The sequence below is a fragment of the Fonsecaea multimorphosa genome (assembly GCF_000836435.1).
Source record: "Fonsecaea multimorphosa CBS 102226 unplaced genomic scaffold supercont1.2, whole genome shotgun sequence".
NCBI lineage: Eukaryota > Fungi > Ascomycota > Eurotiomycetes > Chaetothyriales > Herpotrichiellaceae > Fonsecaea > Fonsecaea multimorphosa.
The window spans coordinates 346,362-364,041 of NW_015971636.1; the positions used below are offsets into that span (position 1 = coordinate 346,362).

Sequence of the window (17,680 nt, forward strand, 5' to 3'; positions counted from 1 at the left end):
ACTAGAGCAAAGGGACGGAGAGATGAGTAGAAGCGAGCAAGGACCAATCTGAGAGAGAAACACAGGTTGAGCGCGCAAATGTATGGCCTTTGATGAAATGCTTCGTTTACCTGCACACCCGCAAGATCGTTTGTTGAGCTTGAAAGCAGAGTGCATCCGCAATGGATATCAGGGAGGCGAAAGAGATATGCCATCACTCTCGGGAGAGAGACCGTTGTTCAATTCATTTCACAAGCATGCATTTTATATTTACACACAAGACACATCCAGAGGTGCGTTCGTCCTAGGAGAGAAATCCCCAAACCCTCTTCTCAGGATTTAAGCGGTCTGCTCAGGAGTCTCGCCCTCCGCAACGACTGGGACAGGCAATCCTCGACTGGGACTCTGCAAGACGAGGGCCTCGTGCCTTCTTGCCCGCAAAAAGTCTGATACGGCCCGGATCAAAATAAACCAACCAATAATCATGAGAATGTAGGAAATCCAATCTGCGCTGGTGAAACCACCCATCCCGCTGCTCCCTCCGGAAGTCTGGTCTCCGCCCCCATTCACGGCGTTGGGGTCAAAGCTGTGACTGTTCGGATCGGGCGGGCTGGAGTTTGAAAACTGTCCTGGATTCCCAGTGTCGGATGAGCCGCCATCGCTGGAACCGCTCATATAGAAACCATATTGTACAAGTGTCAAGCCCAGACCGGCACGGCTTCCATGTTTGGCGGCGTGAGTGGTATGGAGAAGATAGGTGAGCAGGAAGCCGACAAGTTGGAAGGACATGGAGATCATGCCGTTCCAGACAAATGAGAAAACGGATCCAACGGGCAGACCGTCGACATAGACTTCATCCGACGACATTCCAGGGGCGAGAATAGTAGTTTCCCAGTACGGGGGCGTCGCATCGGCAGCGGCTTGTTCATATGTCTAATAATAGTCAGTGCCGACTCAGAAGAGTTTGCGCGTGGTTACATACAGGAGGCTTTTCTTCGACTTGTTCACCACGTTCAGGCTTTGCAGATAGATTTGCAAAAACACCATCGGTGGCTCTCATGGAGGCGGGCATAGGTCTAAAGGCGGGGAGTTCCGTCACTCTTCGTTCGATAGCAGGCGCCGGTCGGGTATCGGGAACAGAGGTTGATGAGGGGGTAGCATCTTGTCTGGAGAGTCCAGAGTCGGCTCTCATCAATCGTTGCCTGTCGTCGCCATCATTCTCGGCGTCAGAATCCTCGCCGTCGTCAAAAGTGTTTTCCAAATGATCTTGATCGGCGTCAGGAGATAACGGATCCTGGGCCAATAAGCGCCTGGTCGTGGGTGAGGAGGCTCTGGACCGGAAAGACGGTGGAGGTGAGGATGGGATGGGTGCGGCAGTATCTGGAGAGACGGGAGAATCGACTTCGTCGTCGTGCGAGTTCAGCTGAGGAGAGTTAGTGATGAGACTGGCCTGCCAGGCCGTGATGGTTGAGAATAACATACTGCTTCATATCGTTGAGGGGCCATTTCAGGCCAGGCAACCTCGTAGGTGTAGCCTCAGTGCGCGGAACAATGAAGGAGACCGGAGGGTTGAAGATAGATGAGGAAAGTCGGATGGCGTGGATGAGGGAGGTTGAGGGAAATAGGGAAATCGCGGTGATGGGATGAGTTGAGGGAAGTGTGGAAGGGAATGATGTGGAAGTGGAAGGACGAACACCCGAGGGCGAGAGTGACGGGAGGTCGGTGTTGAGGTTCTCACCGTAGTACAAGGGCAGAGGGCAGAGGCAGAGCGCAGGCTTCTAGGCGCAGGCGCAGGCGGAAGGGTACCTTAGGAACCTACTAGGTAGGGTGCCACTCAGGTGCTAGGTAATAAAGTAACACATAATAATAATAACAAGGGCGGGCGCTTGGTGGCCAGACACTGGATCGACCATCATCCGCCACCGCCATCGCCATTTCCGGTAACGTCTTTGATTACGGCTCCAGAGGCGTCACCAGCGTCATCAAAGTATTGCTAATAAACTTGTCAATACGAGAAGCTCCTTGCTCTGAGCACTGACGATTCAAGATCAATCGCACAGCCTCACCATGGCAGCTAATCAATCGGTAAGTCCACATGGAAAGACCTCAAAATCAACCCAGCTCACCTCTGTCCAGGTCGTTTTCAAGCACTGGGCGCGCATCATCAAGCAATGGCCGCTCGACCGCGTCCGCCCAGCTCATGTCCATTTCCAGAAGGTCATGCAGTCCCGTCTGCAAAAGCTCCAGTCACCTGCTCCTGCTGTCTCACCCAAGTCCAACGATGCCCTCGTGACGCCTGTCGAGCCCTTTAATGAGCAAAAAGAAATGCGACAGGTCAATGCTCTGTATTCGTTGCTCGAAGATCGATATGCGAAGGAATACCCTATCCCGCAATCAGTACGCCAGCCCAAGAGCAATGTTTCCCACTATGATGATTTGGTCAAAGAGCTGGACGAAGCGCCGGGAAGATCATGGTTCACATCCTTCTGGAACCGCCTCAAGGGCTCTGTGCGGTTAAGATGAGAAGGGGTTTTGGAGACGAAAGCCGTCACTTGCGCGTGTCCAAAAGCTCTGAAGATGAGTTCCGTGGGCAGAAACGATTTGCTCTCTAAAGAATCCATGTCGGATACCGGATAGGCAGCTGGGTTCGGACCTGTCCGGTGGACATTTTTACCACGACTTATCCTACGACAGAATCAGCTGGCAATAGCGTCAAGGGAGGGCCGACCGTATGGATTTGGTCGACCCATTTAACGATGCCTCCTAGGACTCTAGTTCTAGCACGTGGTTTCGCTCGGTTCTCGCAAGGCTTATGCATGACCTGATCAGCCTGCCTCCAACCATTGGGTCAACAGGGTAGCTATAGCAATCTGCTGAGCTCAAACAGAGGATCCCAATGGGTCTCGGCTTTGGGACCCTCCTTGAAGCAAACAAGAAGGCCATTAGTATGCTAGACGCAGAAGAGACTGCTCGGGGCCTGATGATGATCAGAAAGAGTCGATCCTCTGAGACATGCAATGTCCCATAGGAAGTACGAAGACGCCTGGCACGGTGTTGAGGACAAGATGACAAGATATCATGTCAAGCAACGAAAGAATATAGATGATGCAAGATAAAAGCAGTGCAATTCCATCTTAGCTATCCATAAGGTCGGCAGCGGCTGGCGCCACGAGCGCTTCATCCGCCAGAAACTCAATTAACAAAACGATATACATTCTATACACGTTTCTCAACCCCATAAATCCATTCTATGCTATTTTATATCTTACTTCCCAACCTCCCCGCTCCTCCACCCAACTGCAATTCCATCGCTTCTACCTTTTCATCCTCGAGCGTCTCCATGACAAACCTCACCATATGCGGCACCATCGAGCTGGGCACATCATGCCCCACACCTTCAAAGACAATATCCTCGAGCACGAACCCGCTGCCCTCGAACCATGCCCCTTTCTTCGTGATGGCTTTCAGCCAGTCAATGAACGGCTTCGAGTGCGCGTAGGGGACCAATTTATCCGCTCCGCCCGAGAGGTTCAGGAGGCGTTTGTTGCCGAAACACCGCGTCATGACGGGCAACAGTATCGCCCTCTCGTCGTCGGTGAGATCGGTGTGTAACTTTTCCTGGTCCTCGCGCCAGTTCAGTCCGGGCAGGGACCAGATGTAACCGGCGGGATCGGACTTTTTCACCGCCTCGACCAAACTGTGCGGGAAATCCGCGCTTCCCAGGAACTCGCGCCCGGGGGGTGACGAGGACGTGTATGTCTTGCGCTTCGACAGACGTGCCCGGTCCGTCATTAGGCGTGTATAATCCGGACAGCCGATGGTGACGACCGCGGCGGAGAACCGGGGGTCGTGCATCAGGACGTGCCATGCCGCGTGGCCGCCCAGGCTGATCCCCAGGACGAGGTTCTGGCAGATCCTCCGGGGATCACTGGCGCCGCCGGTGAAGATGTATCCGGGGAGATAGTCGAGGAGGAGTGAGGTGTCGAGCGCCGTGCCTGCGAACTGGCTGAACATGTCCGGGGCGTGGTGTTCATTCCCGGACCGCCACGCCTCGTTGGCGATCGCGGATACCAGTCGAGAGCCGTGGTTCCGTTGGTCGAACGATACGGCTATCAGGCCCTTGTTCTTCTTCCTCCCACTCCGTGGCTTCGTCTGGTGCTGGTGCTTGTTCCACTCCGAAATAATGTGCGCCGCAAAGGGCGCCATGCACGCCTGCGTCTGCAGCCGAGGGTGCAAAAGCCAGAGACACGCAATATCGTTTGTGCCGGGAGGAACCTCGTCGAGCCCGAACACCGTCACTAGAATCCCCGCTATGTGCTGTGTACTCGACGAGATCGGTTCTGGGTGTGGAATCGATTGCGCCGTGGAACCTCCGCCACTCGCACTCGCTGAGGCAAGAGACCCGTAGGTCGAAGCCACAGGATTGGGGGTCGTCTTGGACATTTTACGGAGGGGGTGGTAGAGAGATCTCTAGGAGGAGGAGAGAGGGAGAGGGAGGATAGATTGGATGAGGAAGGGTAGCAGACGATGCTACTAGGATTGTCGAGCAAACACAAGTTGAAGGCGAGTCAATGTGCCGCGGCTGCGGCGCATCTCCGACGTGCGGGGACATGATGATGTTCAAAGGTCGCGAGAGATTTCCTCCGAGTCTTTGGCAATGACAAGCGACAACAAGCGAGGACAACCACCAAAGCCTCATATCTAAACATGTATCTCTTTTCTACGTGCCAGCATTATGTAAAATGCCGACACCTATGTAGACGTCTTCTGGTAATGGTGCACACGTATCGATTGGTCCCTCCAACTCCTCCGCTGCATTGGCTCTAGAAATCCTCCACCGCTTTGACTTGGCCGCCCTTGTTGACGAACAAACTAATACAATCCCAACTGGCGAAGTGAACCTCTTGTCTAATATTGCCCCAACAACTTGAAACTTGGGCCGTCGGAACAAGACCTTGATCTCTCATCTATTGTACCTTGCCAAGGTCTCCATAATATTCTGTACGTTCTGTTGGGATTGCTGCCCAGCTGCATAAGCCGGTGCGCCAGGTACATAGCCTTGCTGCTGTGGTTGCTGCTGCTGATGCGGAGGGCCATGCGGCGAGGGGAATGGTGCTCCGCCATGGCCCTGCTGTTGACGGGCAACGTTACTTAGAAGACCTGCCAGGTCGGGCGTCGGCTTGCCATTTTGCGTAGCACTCTCTGGCTGCCCATCACCAGGCTGCCGGAGATTGGCTAACAGTTGCTGCAGATTGGGGGCCGCTGTAGCAGAGTTCGGAGTCACCGGCGTCTGTGCCGGATTATGATAATGGGCGTTCTGACCGTATTGGTACTGGTTGTGCTGTTGCGGTTGCGGTTGCGGTTGCGGTTGCTGGTGGTGTTGAGGGAAAGGTGCTGGCGGGTACTGTGCCGGCGGAGGAGCATACCCGTACTGGGAATACCCTTGTGGCTGATACGATTGGGGACTTTGCTGCTGCACGCCTCCCCTTTCCTTCTGTCGAGCATGGAGCGCAATATCTGCAGCGACGGGGACATCAAGATCAACGTATTCGTTAAAGTTGACGTTCGACGTCCCTTGACTCCGATCAAAAACTTGCAAGGGTATCTTGCTGTTGTACTGATTGGCTTGTGTCAGTTTCACAACAGCCTGCACGCCTTCAATGATTTGCCGTTTCACCACAGCGTTCAGTGGTAGTCGAGGACTGAGCCATATTGTGGAAGCACGTAGACCTTTGTTCCGGAAGCCCTGTTCGATCCAGTTCATGAAGCTAGGGGCCACCGAAGGTTCCAGGATGAGCAGTTGTACATCCGGTACATCTCGCGGGTCTCTTCGAGGCAAGGGAAGGGTGGCCTCCTCATCATAACCTGCCGAGGGTGGGTTTGAGAAGTTGCTAGCAAAAGGCGAAATTGGCCTCCCACCGGTGCCATAACGAGGACTTTGAACAGGTTGCCGGTAGTCATCTCTGGACCGATAGCCTCTAGGTGAAGGACTTCGTCGATACTCATCACGCCTACCTCGTTCATCTCGAAAATCACTATAGTTAGGACGTCCAGACCGGTCGTTCTGACGCGAGGCGCCGCGATCTGGTGATCGAGATCGACGTCTTTTGTTTCCTTGCTGGCCTTGTTGACCCCGTGTATTCTTCTGAGGCTTCGATATCTCGAGGTGAATTTTCCTTCCCCTGATTTCCACGCCTTGTTCCGCTTGGAGTGCTGCCTGACACGATGACGCCTCAAGATACTGGACGAACCCGTATGCCTGTTTGATGGAGATCTGGGCAAGCCTCCCGTGCTTGTGGAAAATTTGAAAGATGTCACGCTTGGTGACCTTTTCACTAGGCAGATTACCGACGAAAAGACGTGAGCCTTGAGGAAATTTGTCCCAAATCCCCTCCGTCACATACCTCCGCTCATCCTCAAGGAAAGAGTCATAAAGCGCTTGTGTGCTGGGGGTCCATGGGCGTTCATTCGCATCAAATGCCTTTCCTTGTTCCGGCGCCTGGAGAGATTGGGCGGGAGAGGTAGGTTCGGTGCTTGTGGGTGACGCTTGAATGCCAGAATACCCCCACGTGCCCGGGGCTTGCATAGAAGCGGGTGGAGGCTGGAACTGCGCGGGCGGGAGAGCAGATTGGTCGGTGCCATTGGCATTGGCGTGGTCCGGACTCACTTGCTGATATTGCTCCAGTTGATCGTTGGTGGAGTTATGAAACGTGTGAATAGCGGGAGAATCTGAAGATTGAGCTTGACTTGGTGGCTTGGGGGGTAAACCTGGAATGGGAAATAATGACTGGGCTCCATGGTTGGCAAGCGAGGTGGCAGTAGTTGGGGCAGAAACAGGGTCTGCAGCAGGAGCAGTAGAAGCAGATTTAGAAATGGTATCCAGAAGCGACTGATAGTCTACTCCACCTTCATTTGTTTGAAAGCTGGGAATCACGGCAGGCTCTGCCTCGGACGTGCTCTCTCCTTCGGCTTGCGCATTGTTGCTGGTATCAGGATTGACAGTGGAATCAGCGGCTGACGAAGTATCATTGCTCGTTTGGGCAGGATCTTGGACCTGGCTGGCAGCACCTGGAGGCGGATTGGCATGGGCTTCAGATGACTGTGGATACGCCGAAGCGTTTGCAAGGGCTGAGACAAGATTGGATTCGATGGCGGCATCATTCTGGAGCATCTGGCCGTTTGTGGAGGAGAACTGGGCAGAATTGTCGAGACGAGCATTTTCCTCCTCGGCGCCTCTCAGGAAATTTTGAACCACGTCTTGCTCTTCCGAGTTTGGATCGTTTGGATCATTCTCATTCATAGCGCGGGCAGAGTCTGAGTAAGGAGAGAAAGTTTGGTTATGAGGGATGTTATATGTCTCGGTGTCATTGAAGACTGGGTCCATCTGGTTCAGCAGGACCGGGATCGTTGAAGGTTCAGGAATATGGACCGGACGAGGAGATTCGGGTGTCTGAGATCTACCAAAGCGTTGGGCCTCTGGTGGAGGGTCTGCATCAGTCATCTTGAGGCGGCGAAGGCGGTGCAAGTCATGTTCAGGGCAAGGTGAAGGAGAAAGCTGCCTGATCAGGCTGTTGACGCGGGGGAAAGGCTGAAGAAAAGTTGGACAAGTCAAGAGCAGTCCGGCGGCATCAGCGCATCAGATGGAGACAAGAAGAAACAGGAAATGAAGACTGAGCTTGATGATGGTAGTTGATTTGGCGATCAAAGGTCTGTGGAAAAGGATGCGACGACGTTGTTCATGAACGCCTTGGAACAACAGCGCGCAGGAAGCAAGAATCGCAAGCCGGCAGAAGAGACAAGAGACGCAGTTGCCCTACTACTGGGTGCTACTAGTACCACTGGTTAGTATTTTCGCTTCGCTTGGCCAACCATCCCGAATACAGTTAGTTCTATCGGCTAACCTGCCACGGGAGATGTTGGAGATATGAGGCTCACAATGACTTCCAGGGCTTTGACTGCTATTTGCTTCTCGGCCAGAATATGTGTCGTGCCTGGCGAACAACGACTGTCTTTAAAGCGCTGCCTCTCTGGAGATTGTACTCCGCCAAGACTGGGAGCTTGGAACCCGAATACGCCGCGGCGAGGGAGTGGTACAGTAAACTCACCACGTTACAGTCCCTGCGCAATGTCGGAGAAGTGACTTACGCCCGGTCCAGCGGTCCTGGCGGCCAGAATGTCAACAAGTATTGTCCTCTCTAGCATTTGGTCGACGAGTGGTTCTGACCTGGCTCCTGCAGAGTCAACTCAAAAGCCCAGCTGCGCATCCCCATCGACAGTCTTCTCCCTCTAATCCCTGTCGTTCTGCATCAAGGCGTCTTGTCCTCTCGGTATTATGCTGAGAAGTCGTCGACCTTAATTATCCAAGCAGATGAGAGTCGAAAGGCACAAGCAAATAAAGACGCCTGCTTCCGGAAGCTCAACGAACTGATATTGGATGTGTACAAGCACACCGTCCCGGGGGAGACAACGGACGAACAGAAGGAAAAGGTGAAAAGGCTCCAAAAGTCAGAAGATGAGGCCAGATTGAAGAGGAAGAAACTGCAATCGAGCAAAAAACAGTCAAGGTCAAAAGGAGATATGGATTGATTAAGCCGATTCAGGCACGCCCAAGGACTTGATAACAGAATCCACCACTGTCCTAATTGCTGGATCCAGATCCGAGGTTTGAAGGATCTTCCCAAGCGATTCTTTGGCCCAGCCGACCAATTCCTGGCTGTTGGACTTTCTGCGAGCTTCCTTCAGTCGCGCCAGCATATTTCTGAGAGCTGACGGGAAATTGGGAGAAGTGGGGGATATCGAGACAAGCGGTAGTTGTATATGGCATGCCTGGCTGCTCCAACTCTGAGGGTGTTCCTTTAGCAGGAATGTCGCCACGTGGTCTGCAACTTTGCCGCAAGCTGGAATCTCATCGTATTCGAGAAGCATATTGAAAAAGTCCCACCCAAACTTCGTGTCATGGAATTGGGCCATCGCAGCGTCGAAGATTGCTACCGGAATGGCGCCATTCATTGCGGGGGTGGATTCCAGCTTCTGGAGCGCAGCGGTATCAACATCGTCGTGCTCGCTGTTGGGAGATATGTCCATAGCCGTGAGTCTCGGGAAGCGGAGAGAATTCTCATCTGCGTCGCCTTGGTCTAATGGTCCTGGTTGATCGGTATTGCCGGGGTTGATCCCTAGGACTTCTCGACGGAGGTGGATCTTTGCGATGTAAGACATTTCCAGTCTCGCATATTCCAGCCACATGGCTCTTGAACCTTTACAAAATCGAAGACCACGTTGCATGTAACTCCTTGCTTCAGTAACGTCACCATTCTCTTCCATCGCATACTGGGCGGCATGGATCCATAAGTCGGACTTTGTAGGATGTAACCGGAGTACCTGTGTCAACATTTCCTGCAACTTTTTGTATGCTTTCTGCTTCCTCGCAAAATCTATTGCCTCCATCCAAAGACCGATGTCGCCGGGATGCTTGCGAGTGCCGCGATCAAAGACGAAGAAGATGCGACGCCTGCCATTGTGCGCTGTGGACTTGATCCCCAATCTCTTGACTCTCTTGCGCCTGAGGGCGTCAACATTCATCTCGAACTCAGCATAGCGAGCGAAGTCGGCGGGCGTTGATCCCCGGGCGTTAATCTTGTGCTCAAAGTCGGATCGTTTGCGGGCAATGCTGGTAATCTCCTCGGCGCTGAAGATGCCTTTGCGTTCGTATTCCTTCAGCTCTGGTACTGACTGTTCGAGGAAAAATCGTGCCTTGTCACTTGCAGCAGCCATAATGCTGGACTTGCAAGTAAGTCTGCTTTGAAGGCGCTTGATGATGGAGGAAGGGAGACTGCGGCGGAACTTTTTTTTGAGCGAAGCATAAATTGACCCGCAGTTTTCCCGCTTAGTAGTTGCCGAGTTGCTTAGGCTGCGGATAATCAGGGGCTGCGAACTGCGAAGTTACTGAACTTCCATGTGTCCCCATGCGCAGCTTGTACCATTATTCAAACTCTTGACCTGTTGACCTGTTGACCTTTTGACCTTTTCATACGCCTTCTTGTCACTCTTTCACTCCTTTCTTCTTGTTCTCCCAGATGCAGCTGGTCGTCTTTTAATCCCCACTGTTACACCAAATGGCGCCCAGGAAGGACGGGGACGTGGTGTTCTCTGTAAGCACGGAAAACTGCTTCTCCTGTCTTTCGAGGTTACTAACGATTCGTAGTTCAATGGCAAATGGGTGTCATGGACTCATACGGTCGTCGCATACACAGCCTTCATCGGAGCATTGATTGTTGGTGTTTCCCTCCATTTCCACAAAATTGTGCAGAATGAACACTATGGATATCCCGATGAATGGTTTCCTTCCGTCTCGGCCACCATTGGCGATCGATACCCTGAGCGATCGGTCTTCATGGTCTTCATTGCCATTACTTCCGGACCTCGATTTGTCCTCGTCGCCTTATGGTACTTCCTCACGAGGAGACCCAACTCGAATCTTCCAGCGATCGTCGCTTCCACCGGTTTACTAAGAACATTGACATGTGGAGGATGGACATACGTGACATCTACGGACGACCACGACTGGCATGATATTTTCATGATTTCCTACCTTGTTTTCACGCTCCCTTGGACGTTGGGATGCCTCGCTTTGAGTCCGCCAAATCCGAAAGCTGTCAAGTATCGCAAAATTTTGGCTGGCTTGTTCTTTGGCACTCTTGTACCTTTGATCTATTTCTTCATCCAGCATAAAATCCATAAAGTCGCGGGCGGTGAGTCTTTCATCCATAGTCTGGAGCGCCGGCTGATGTCTCAAGCGTACACTATCTACGCCTTCTTTGAATGGTCTCTGATCTTGTTCGATGTGGCTTTTGACGCGGTCACTGCGCTTGACTATGAAACCTTCGAATTCGTGATAAAAGATGTCAAAGGCTCCACCAGAGGGTACGTGCAGTTGCTCCCAAAATACTCAAATGTACGAACAAGTCGAAGTTTGGCTTGGTGACTCACTAACTTTTCTCCAGTGACGCAAAACTGCTGAAGGATGCTCTGAAAGAGAAGGAGTGAGGCCAACTTTAGTATTCTGTGGACTTTGCTAATGGACTCCAGACGCGAGAGCCCTCTAATCCAGACTTCCACCTTTGATGGGCCGTACTATTGGCCCGCAATGCTGGATGCGGCTGCCGACGTCCTCCATGGATTCTTCTTCTGGTCCATCCTGACATCTCTCGGCGTCCTGATATGGTATTTCCCGCTCTGGCACATGGGAATATCTGGTTACGAGGTCATGGTCATGTCTCCTGCTTCTCCCCTGTTACTCGCCATCCCATTTGTTCGATCTCTCGCGATCAAGCATGTTCGTTGGCTTCATATGTCTTCCCTCGTGGGACTTGTGGCTTGGTTGGTGAAGGACCCGGCGTACCGCTTGTTCACCGTCAGTTTTGCTGTCATGCTGGGTTGCACAGCCTGGTCAGCAGAGTGGTACGCTGAGCGAAGGAACTCGGCGCGCCTCCAGAGGAGAATCTTGGCGTGGTGTATTGGATTCGTGCTATCGAGCATTGCCAAGTTTGCTAATCACACCAACAATCCTATCTGGCCAATACTGCATTCCGGAATTGGTGGCTGGAACAAGACTGGTCTGGTGATAGCCCTGGCTGCCGTGTGGCGCTCTTCCCGACCAGACGCCTTCAGTGGGGGAGACTATGTTCCTCCGAATGCGAAGAAAGGGTCAAGTCTGTTGGCTGGGCTTGGTCTAGGAGGGCTCTTTTTTACCATGCATTCTCTGCTCTCAGACTCCAGCACCATGATTCTGTGGGTTTGGGAGGGCTTTCCGGTACGGGGTCCTTTGGCAGTACCCCACGGTGCGGTCACAATTGTCGTGATGAGCCTTGGATTGTTCCTGGGATCTGCCCTCCCTGGTTTTTTTGGATCGTGGACAGCCTACGGTTTGGGAGCTGTCGGCGCTGCTTTACTCACCGGCTACAGCAACTGGACTGGCTATTATGGCGGTCTGATTCTTGCCTTTTACACGATGGGAGTTGCTCCAGTGCTTATCTCATCTGCTGCCCAACACAGTCCAGCGTCTACCTTTGGCTTCGGCTACTTCATGTACAACATCATGGTTCTCTTCCATGTCTGGGTTGTGGCATATGCATTTGTCCCTGGCGGCCCCCTAGTCCGAGAGCACACAGATTGGGTGATGATCACCACGATGCTTCTGATCGGTGCCGGTGTCTTTTCAGCATTGACCACCAACCCGGCGTACCAAGCGAAGAGCAAGTCGAGTCCTCGTGGACGCAAGCAATCCAGCTATTATCTTCATATTCTGCTTGTTTTGCAGCTGTTGACAGCTTCGATTGCGTACCTGCGCTTCCCAAGCTATGACTATGTACCATACCATCCAGAGGAGAAGCTTATAACTGCGGGGATCTGGACCATCCACTTTTCGCTGGACAACGACGACTGGTCGTCTGAGCGGAGGATGCGAGATGCCATTAAGGAACTGGAGCTAGACGTGGTCGGATTGCTGGAGTCTGATCTGCAACGGATCATCATGGGCAACCGCGACACCACGCAGTATCTTGCCGAAGATTTGGGCATGTACGTGGATTACGGTCCGGGGCCAAACAAGCATACCTGGGGTTCGGCACTCCTATCCAAATTCCCCATTCTCAACTCGACCCACCACTTACTACCGTCGCCAGTTGGCGAACTTGCGCCAGCCATTGAAGCTACACTGGATGTCTATGGAACTCAGGTCGATGTATTTGTCTTCCATTCGGGACAGGAGGAGGATCCCGAAGACCGACGACTTCAGACGGAGTTTTTGTCGAAGAGGATGGGTGCGACGCCTCGACCAGCGATCTTGCTGAGTTATCTGGTGGTCAAGCCGGGAGAAGGCAACTACAACACGTACGTGAGTGAACTGAGTGGAATGCACGACATTGATGTTCGTGATTGGGACCGGTGGTGCGAGTACATCTTGTACAAGGACATCAAGCGCGTGGGGTATGCTCGGGTCAGCCGGGGGACCATCACAGACACAGAGATCCAGGTAAGCCGCCCATTGAGACGCTGGTTTACTGAACATCACTAATGAGAACTCAGGTTGGGAAATTTGTGGTTGGAGAGCCGGTGTCCTACACGGACGAGAGGATTCCTGAAGAGCAAGTCCCGCCTGGACGAAGATTCCCAGCGTTGTTCCGTGGCGAGGGTGTCCGTGGACACAGATACCACGTCTTTGATGAGCCATGGTATTATGCCTAGGGGAAGGGGAGAAGATGTGTTGGTGATAATGCACTTGGCAGTTTGGTCTGTAACACGATGGGCCCGGAGCCTAATATGATGCGGCCACAGACGCGCCTCGGTCTCCCGCTGTAGCCAACCAAAGTGTGGCTGCGGTGGAGTGTGTCTAAGTCTTATCGCTATCGCGAAACTAGTGCGGGGTTGTTGCAGCGAGGTACTAGTTGGGTGCTAGTCCTCCGTACGAGGGTACCCGGGTCCCGCAGGCGCAGGCGTAGGCGGCACAAGCCAGAGGCCCGCATAATTATCGCAGCTTCAGGATCAGGCGAAAGGATAGGCACTTGATAGGCTCATGGATCATTGACTCGGCCTGCACCTCCTGTGACTCGGGCGGTGACTCAATCTGTCAACGTGACCTGCAGTGAATCATGCGCATTCTAATGCCGCCAAACCCTCCATCCAAACCACTCTTCAACACATTGAACTGCACTTCCTTCTTCTTCATCAGTCCACGCCCACTCTCATGTAACCACATACAATTAATCACTCCAGGCTTTGGATTTCCTTTACTGTACTCGGAGCTTGGTGAAAGGCGTTTTCTATAATCCTCTTCACTTCCCTTGACTAGGGTTTCTGGATTCCCACCGGCGGTGGTGGAGGTCTTAAAATGCCAGATTCCTCTGCTCCTCCCGTCCCCGGCTCCCGTGCCATCAAGATCCCTTTGCATACCGGTAACCATGCAGACTACTCTCCGCCGAACCGACGTCGACGAAGTGAACGCTACCTCCAAAACGCCGAACGAGCCGAAGCTTCAGATGCTGGTCCATCTTCGCTAGGTTCGGGCTCCGATCAGGACTCGCCCTGGTCCTACAGCCCTATTCCCAGTCGATCTCAACATCTGCTCCGCAACGTTGCTCCATCACCGGCTGAGGGGGTCCGACTTTCAGGACCGATGCATTCCAAAGACGAGCCCGGCACATCCCAGCGGAAAGACAAGCACAAGGCCGGTCTGCCACCGCCCAGTAGCATGCCAATGCTCTTCAATGCCTCCTCCTCTCCCCTTGGCCCTTCGATGCTCTCGTCCAGCTCGTACAAGTCCATCAACCTGAATGCCCATCACGATGATCCCGACGAGCCTCCTCGACTAATCACATACACAAAATATAGCCAAGGGTTTACCTGGAATGATGAACTGTTCTTGCCAAGCTATATGCTGGGACGATATGGAGAGCGGGGTCGGAAGAAACTATACGACGGTGACTTTGGAGACGAGGACCACTGTCCTGTGGCCGAGATCTTTGTCACGGATGAGGAGGCGGAGGCAATGATGCCGTGAGCAGTCCCGGAGACGGTCACTCGAAGCTACGATGTATGAAGTAAATCATGATACACACGGCAGCAATGTCAGTCTGGACGGCGTCCTTAGGCAAGGACCGTCAATCTCAACGTTGAAGGCTACTTGGTTCTGGGTTGGTCTGCGTGGTGCTGGAGACACATTCATTTGGATTTTGGCTAAGGTCTATGCCAGAGGCAGACGGAGTTACGGAAATTGGATATGGAATCAGAACACCCCAGGAGGTACTGTTTCAGGGGGCTCAAGCAGGAAGGACTAGGTATCTCAACTCAAGACAGCAGCGTCACTCTACCTACACAGGTTGTTGGAGGAGGGAGGCGTTGGAGGGTCGGTCAGAAGGATGATGAACGGGTTAGCGCTTTGGTATCTCTCGTGCCGTCACTCCCTTGGCCAGTCATGCTTGTAATTAGGACGTACACCCAGCAATTAACATATGTTCTCATACTTTGTCCATCCTTAGGACTTCTCTTCCTTCATCAATCAGTGTCAATCCTGCAATCTTGACCGACGCATGTACGTGCGAACCCCTCCCGGATTGGCAGATCCCGTAGTCGCCGCGGATCCATTAGGCCTCTGCAGGCACCCAGACGCAACCATTCAATACCTGCATGCAAGGCTTTAGTTGAGACTCTAACGGATCCCATCTCTCCAGCCGACACCATGCCACTGGCCAGCCAGCCTGTAAGCAGCGTCCCATGCGTAGAGATCTGCAATCGATTCCTTCCCACTCGTCTCCCTCGGCGATGCGCTGGCAACCTGCCCTCGACTTGCATGAAGCGGATTGTGAAATGTACCAATGTACCTGGTGCAACTGCGACTTGCCGCCAGCAAATGTCTTGTCTATCCACAACCACGTCAATTCGGCAGAGGGGGGCTATGCACTTGGGTGGGATCCGTTGAGTTCCTAGTACGTACCGACTGAGGTATTTGATAACCCCAGATACCACTCCGCCGAATCGTGGACGAAAGGTAAGTCCTTGCTCACAAGTGAATAGCGTGCTTGAGATAGAATCCGTCACTTGGTGAATGCGTTAGGGCAAGGAATCGTCAAGACATTCTTCTTCTTGGGCCTTGTTCCCCGTCCTCTGACATACAGCGGATCACAATCCATCTCTTCACACAGCCATCGGGACAACGGGTATCCGCCAAAAAAAATGGCTGAAGATTTGCATTCACTCGTCAATGAGCTCTCACAACTGGCTAGCAACTACGTGCCTACCACAGGCCATGATGATGCAGCATCTCTCGCACCGAAAGCGGCTCTTGTCAGTCTCTCCAAGAAGATTATGTATTCTTTGATGGACCCGGGGATGATGGTCCAGGCCCACTCCTTGGCAATGGCTGAGCTGGTGTCTGTTCGCACGCTGTTAGACCTGAAGGTGTTTGAGAAGATGCCGGCCGAAGAGGGAAAGACTATCAGCGCAAAGGAGCTGAGTGAGAAGTCTGGCGTTCAGGATACGCTGCTTGGTATGCGCTCCTGTTCCGCTTGATTTTTCATGCCTGGTGAATCTAAACCACCGAGTGGTGGCCGCTTTGACCGGAGAAGGACAATGAAACTGACACAATAGAGCGACCCAGAAAGACTACTGCGTCCGCTGGTTGCTTCAGGATTCATCACCCAATCCCCCGAAGACGGTAGCTATGGATCCACCAAATTCTCCCAAGCCTACACTTCCTTCCCGGGCATGTTCTTCACCTTGATGTTCGACCACTTCCTCCAGCCCATGACGGACCTGCCCAAATACCTGGCCAAACGCGGGGCCGTCGAGCCGACATCTCTACTAGTCAATCCGTACTCGGACTACCACAACGCCAGCGACTCCGGGCTGACAACATGGCAAATCATGTCCAAGGACCCGGAGAAACTCAAGACGTTCCAGCTGGGGCTGAAAATGGGCGACAACCTGGTTCCTGTCTTGGGGTATTACAATTTCAATGCCTTGAAGCTGACAGAGGAGGAATTGCAGAATAACCCGGACAGAGTGGCCCTGGTGGACATCGGTGGCGGGGTGGGAAATACCTTGAAGAAGATCCTGGATGAGTACAAGGAGTTGGATCCCCGGACGGTGGTTTTGCAGGATCAAAAGGACGTTATCGCCATGGCTGAGAAGGAGAAGATTGTCCCCGAAGGCGTGAAATTGATGGAACATGACTTCTGGACCGAACAGCCCGTCAAAGGTGAGTTCCTTGCCCACCCTCTCGCAGCCCAAAACCAAAGAAAGGGGGTTTAAATATGCATCTTGATTCTTGCCTTGTTCTCTCCCAATCCTTGCCCGCAGGGCATAACTGACTGAACTCCTTGGGGAACAGGGGCGAAAGCATACCTCTTCCGCCGCGTCTTCCACGACTACTCGGACGAGATGTGCGCCCTGGCCCTGCGCCAAATCATCCCCGCCATGACTACCGCCGCGGGCGACTCCCGCGTGCTCATCGCCGACATGCTCCTCCCCGAAATCATGACCGGCGCGCAAGCACACACGGCGGCGCTGGACGTCGCCTGCATGGTCATGGGCGGCAAGGAGCGGACCGAGAAGGACTTTCACAGGCTGTTTGAGAGTGTGGGACTCGAGGTCGTCCGGGTGCATAGAGCGCCGGGAGGGGGCGCGGGGATTGTGGAGGGGAGAGTGAAGAAAACCTGACTGACTGACTGAGGATGGCCATAGATCCATCCACCAAATGTCTCCCAAGCCTACCTAGGTACATATACACTTCCTTCCTGGGAATGAGTTCTTGTGAGCGAAAAAAGGGAAAAGGGGATGTGCAGCCTTATCAATCTCGAGACACGTGATCTGCCATCTGGCCGTCCCCTGCCCTGCCCTGCCCTGCTCTCCCTCCCTAGGCCCCTTCTTACCAGTATTCGTGTCTTTGAAAGTGATACATGTTTTATCTCTGAGACGGGGGAGATTCGCCTCCAGATTCGTCTCTAAATAGCGCTATTTTTTTGATCCGGCTGGTGGAAAAAAATAGCAAGGTTCTGTGTGCACCCAAACCGTGATACCTTATCTTCCTATGCAAGCACCAGCAGTAACCAACGCCATAGCAAATCAAGGGGCTTGATGTAGACAGACAGACACCGTAGTGTCACCAGCCTCTTTGTGTCAGCTATCCGATCACATCAACTGACATCCA

At 53.1% G+C, this 17,680-nt stretch overlaps 9 protein-coding genes across 9 annotated transcripts; 5 read left to right on the forward strand and 4 right to left on the reverse strand.

Moving 5' to 3' along the window:
• Positions 1-318: 318 nt before the first annotated feature.
• Positions 319-1,485, reverse strand: Z520_01069 (uncharacterized protein; the record flags this gene model as incomplete). Its single annotated transcript, XM_016771587.1, has 3 exons — positions 319-912; positions 962-1,402; positions 1,462-1,485. The coding sequence occupies 3 exons, from the start codon at positions 1,483-1,485 to the stop codon at positions 319-321; spliced, it is 1,059 nt and encodes a 352-aa protein (XP_016636726.1).
• A 561-nt stretch (positions 1,486-2,046) lies between these two features.
• Z520_01070 (uncharacterized protein) lies at positions 2,047-2,502 on the forward strand (the record flags this gene model as incomplete). The annotated part of the gene is made up of 2 exons (XM_016771588.1): positions 2,047-2,064; positions 2,116-2,502. The coding sequence occupies 2 exons, from the start codon at positions 2,047-2,049 to the stop codon at positions 2,500-2,502; spliced, it is 405 nt and encodes a 134-aa protein (XP_016636727.1).
• A 735-nt stretch (positions 2,503-3,237) lies between these two features.
• Z520_01071 (uncharacterized protein) lies at positions 3,238-4,422 on the reverse strand (the record flags this gene model as incomplete). Its single annotated transcript, XM_016771589.1, has 1 exon — positions 3,238-4,422. One exon carries the CDS (start codon positions 4,420-4,422, stop codon positions 3,238-3,240), a length of 1,185 nt encoding a protein of 394 aa, XP_016636728.1.
• Positions 4,423-4,942: 520 nt separating this feature from the next.
• Positions 4,943-7,480, reverse strand: Z520_01072 (uncharacterized protein; the record flags this gene model as incomplete). Its single annotated transcript, XM_016771590.1, has 1 exon — positions 4,943-7,480. The coding sequence occupies one exon, from the start codon at positions 7,478-7,480 to the stop codon at positions 4,943-4,945; it is 2,538 nt and encodes an 845-aa protein (XP_016636729.1).
• A 479-nt stretch (positions 7,481-7,959) lies between these two features.
• Positions 7,960-8,565, forward strand: Z520_01073 (uncharacterized protein; the record flags this gene model as incomplete). The annotated part of the gene is made up of 2 exons (XM_016771591.1): positions 7,960-8,162; positions 8,217-8,565. The coding sequence occupies 2 exons, from the start codon at positions 7,960-7,962 to the stop codon at positions 8,563-8,565; spliced, it is 552 nt and encodes a 183-aa protein (XP_016636730.1).
• On the reverse strand, positions 8,566-9,750 carry Z520_01074 (uncharacterized protein; the record flags this gene model as incomplete). Its single annotated transcript, XM_016771592.1, has 1 exon — positions 8,566-9,750. The coding sequence occupies one exon, from the start codon at positions 9,748-9,750 to the stop codon at positions 8,566-8,568; it is 1,185 nt and encodes a 394-aa protein (XP_016636731.1).
• Positions 9,751-10,091: 341 nt separating this feature from the next.
• Positions 10,092-13,221, forward strand: Z520_01075 (uncharacterized protein; the record flags this gene model as incomplete). Its single annotated transcript, XM_016771593.1, has 6 exons — positions 10,092-10,127; positions 10,181-10,727; positions 10,773-10,899; positions 10,980-11,018; positions 11,065-13,009; positions 13,063-13,221. 6 exons carry the CDS (start codon positions 10,092-10,094, stop codon positions 13,219-13,221), a joined length of 2,853 nt encoding a protein of 950 aa, XP_016636732.1.
• Positions 13,222-13,864: 643 nt separating this feature from the next.
• Positions 13,865-14,533, forward strand: Z520_01076 (uncharacterized protein; the record flags this gene model as incomplete). The annotated part of the gene is made up of 1 exon (XM_016771594.1): positions 13,865-14,533. The coding sequence occupies one exon, from the start codon at positions 13,865-13,867 to the stop codon at positions 14,531-14,533; it is 669 nt and encodes a 222-aa protein (XP_016636733.1).
• Positions 14,534-15,705: 1,172 nt separating this feature from the next.
• On the forward strand, positions 15,706-17,190 carry Z520_01077 (uncharacterized protein; the record flags this gene model as incomplete). Its single annotated transcript, XM_016771595.1, has 3 exons — positions 15,706-16,018; positions 16,130-16,729; positions 16,862-17,190. The coding sequence occupies 3 exons, from the start codon at positions 15,706-15,708 to the stop codon at positions 17,188-17,190; spliced, it is 1,242 nt and encodes a 413-aa protein (XP_016636734.1).
• Between the last annotated feature and the right edge of the window lie 490 nt (positions 17,191-17,680).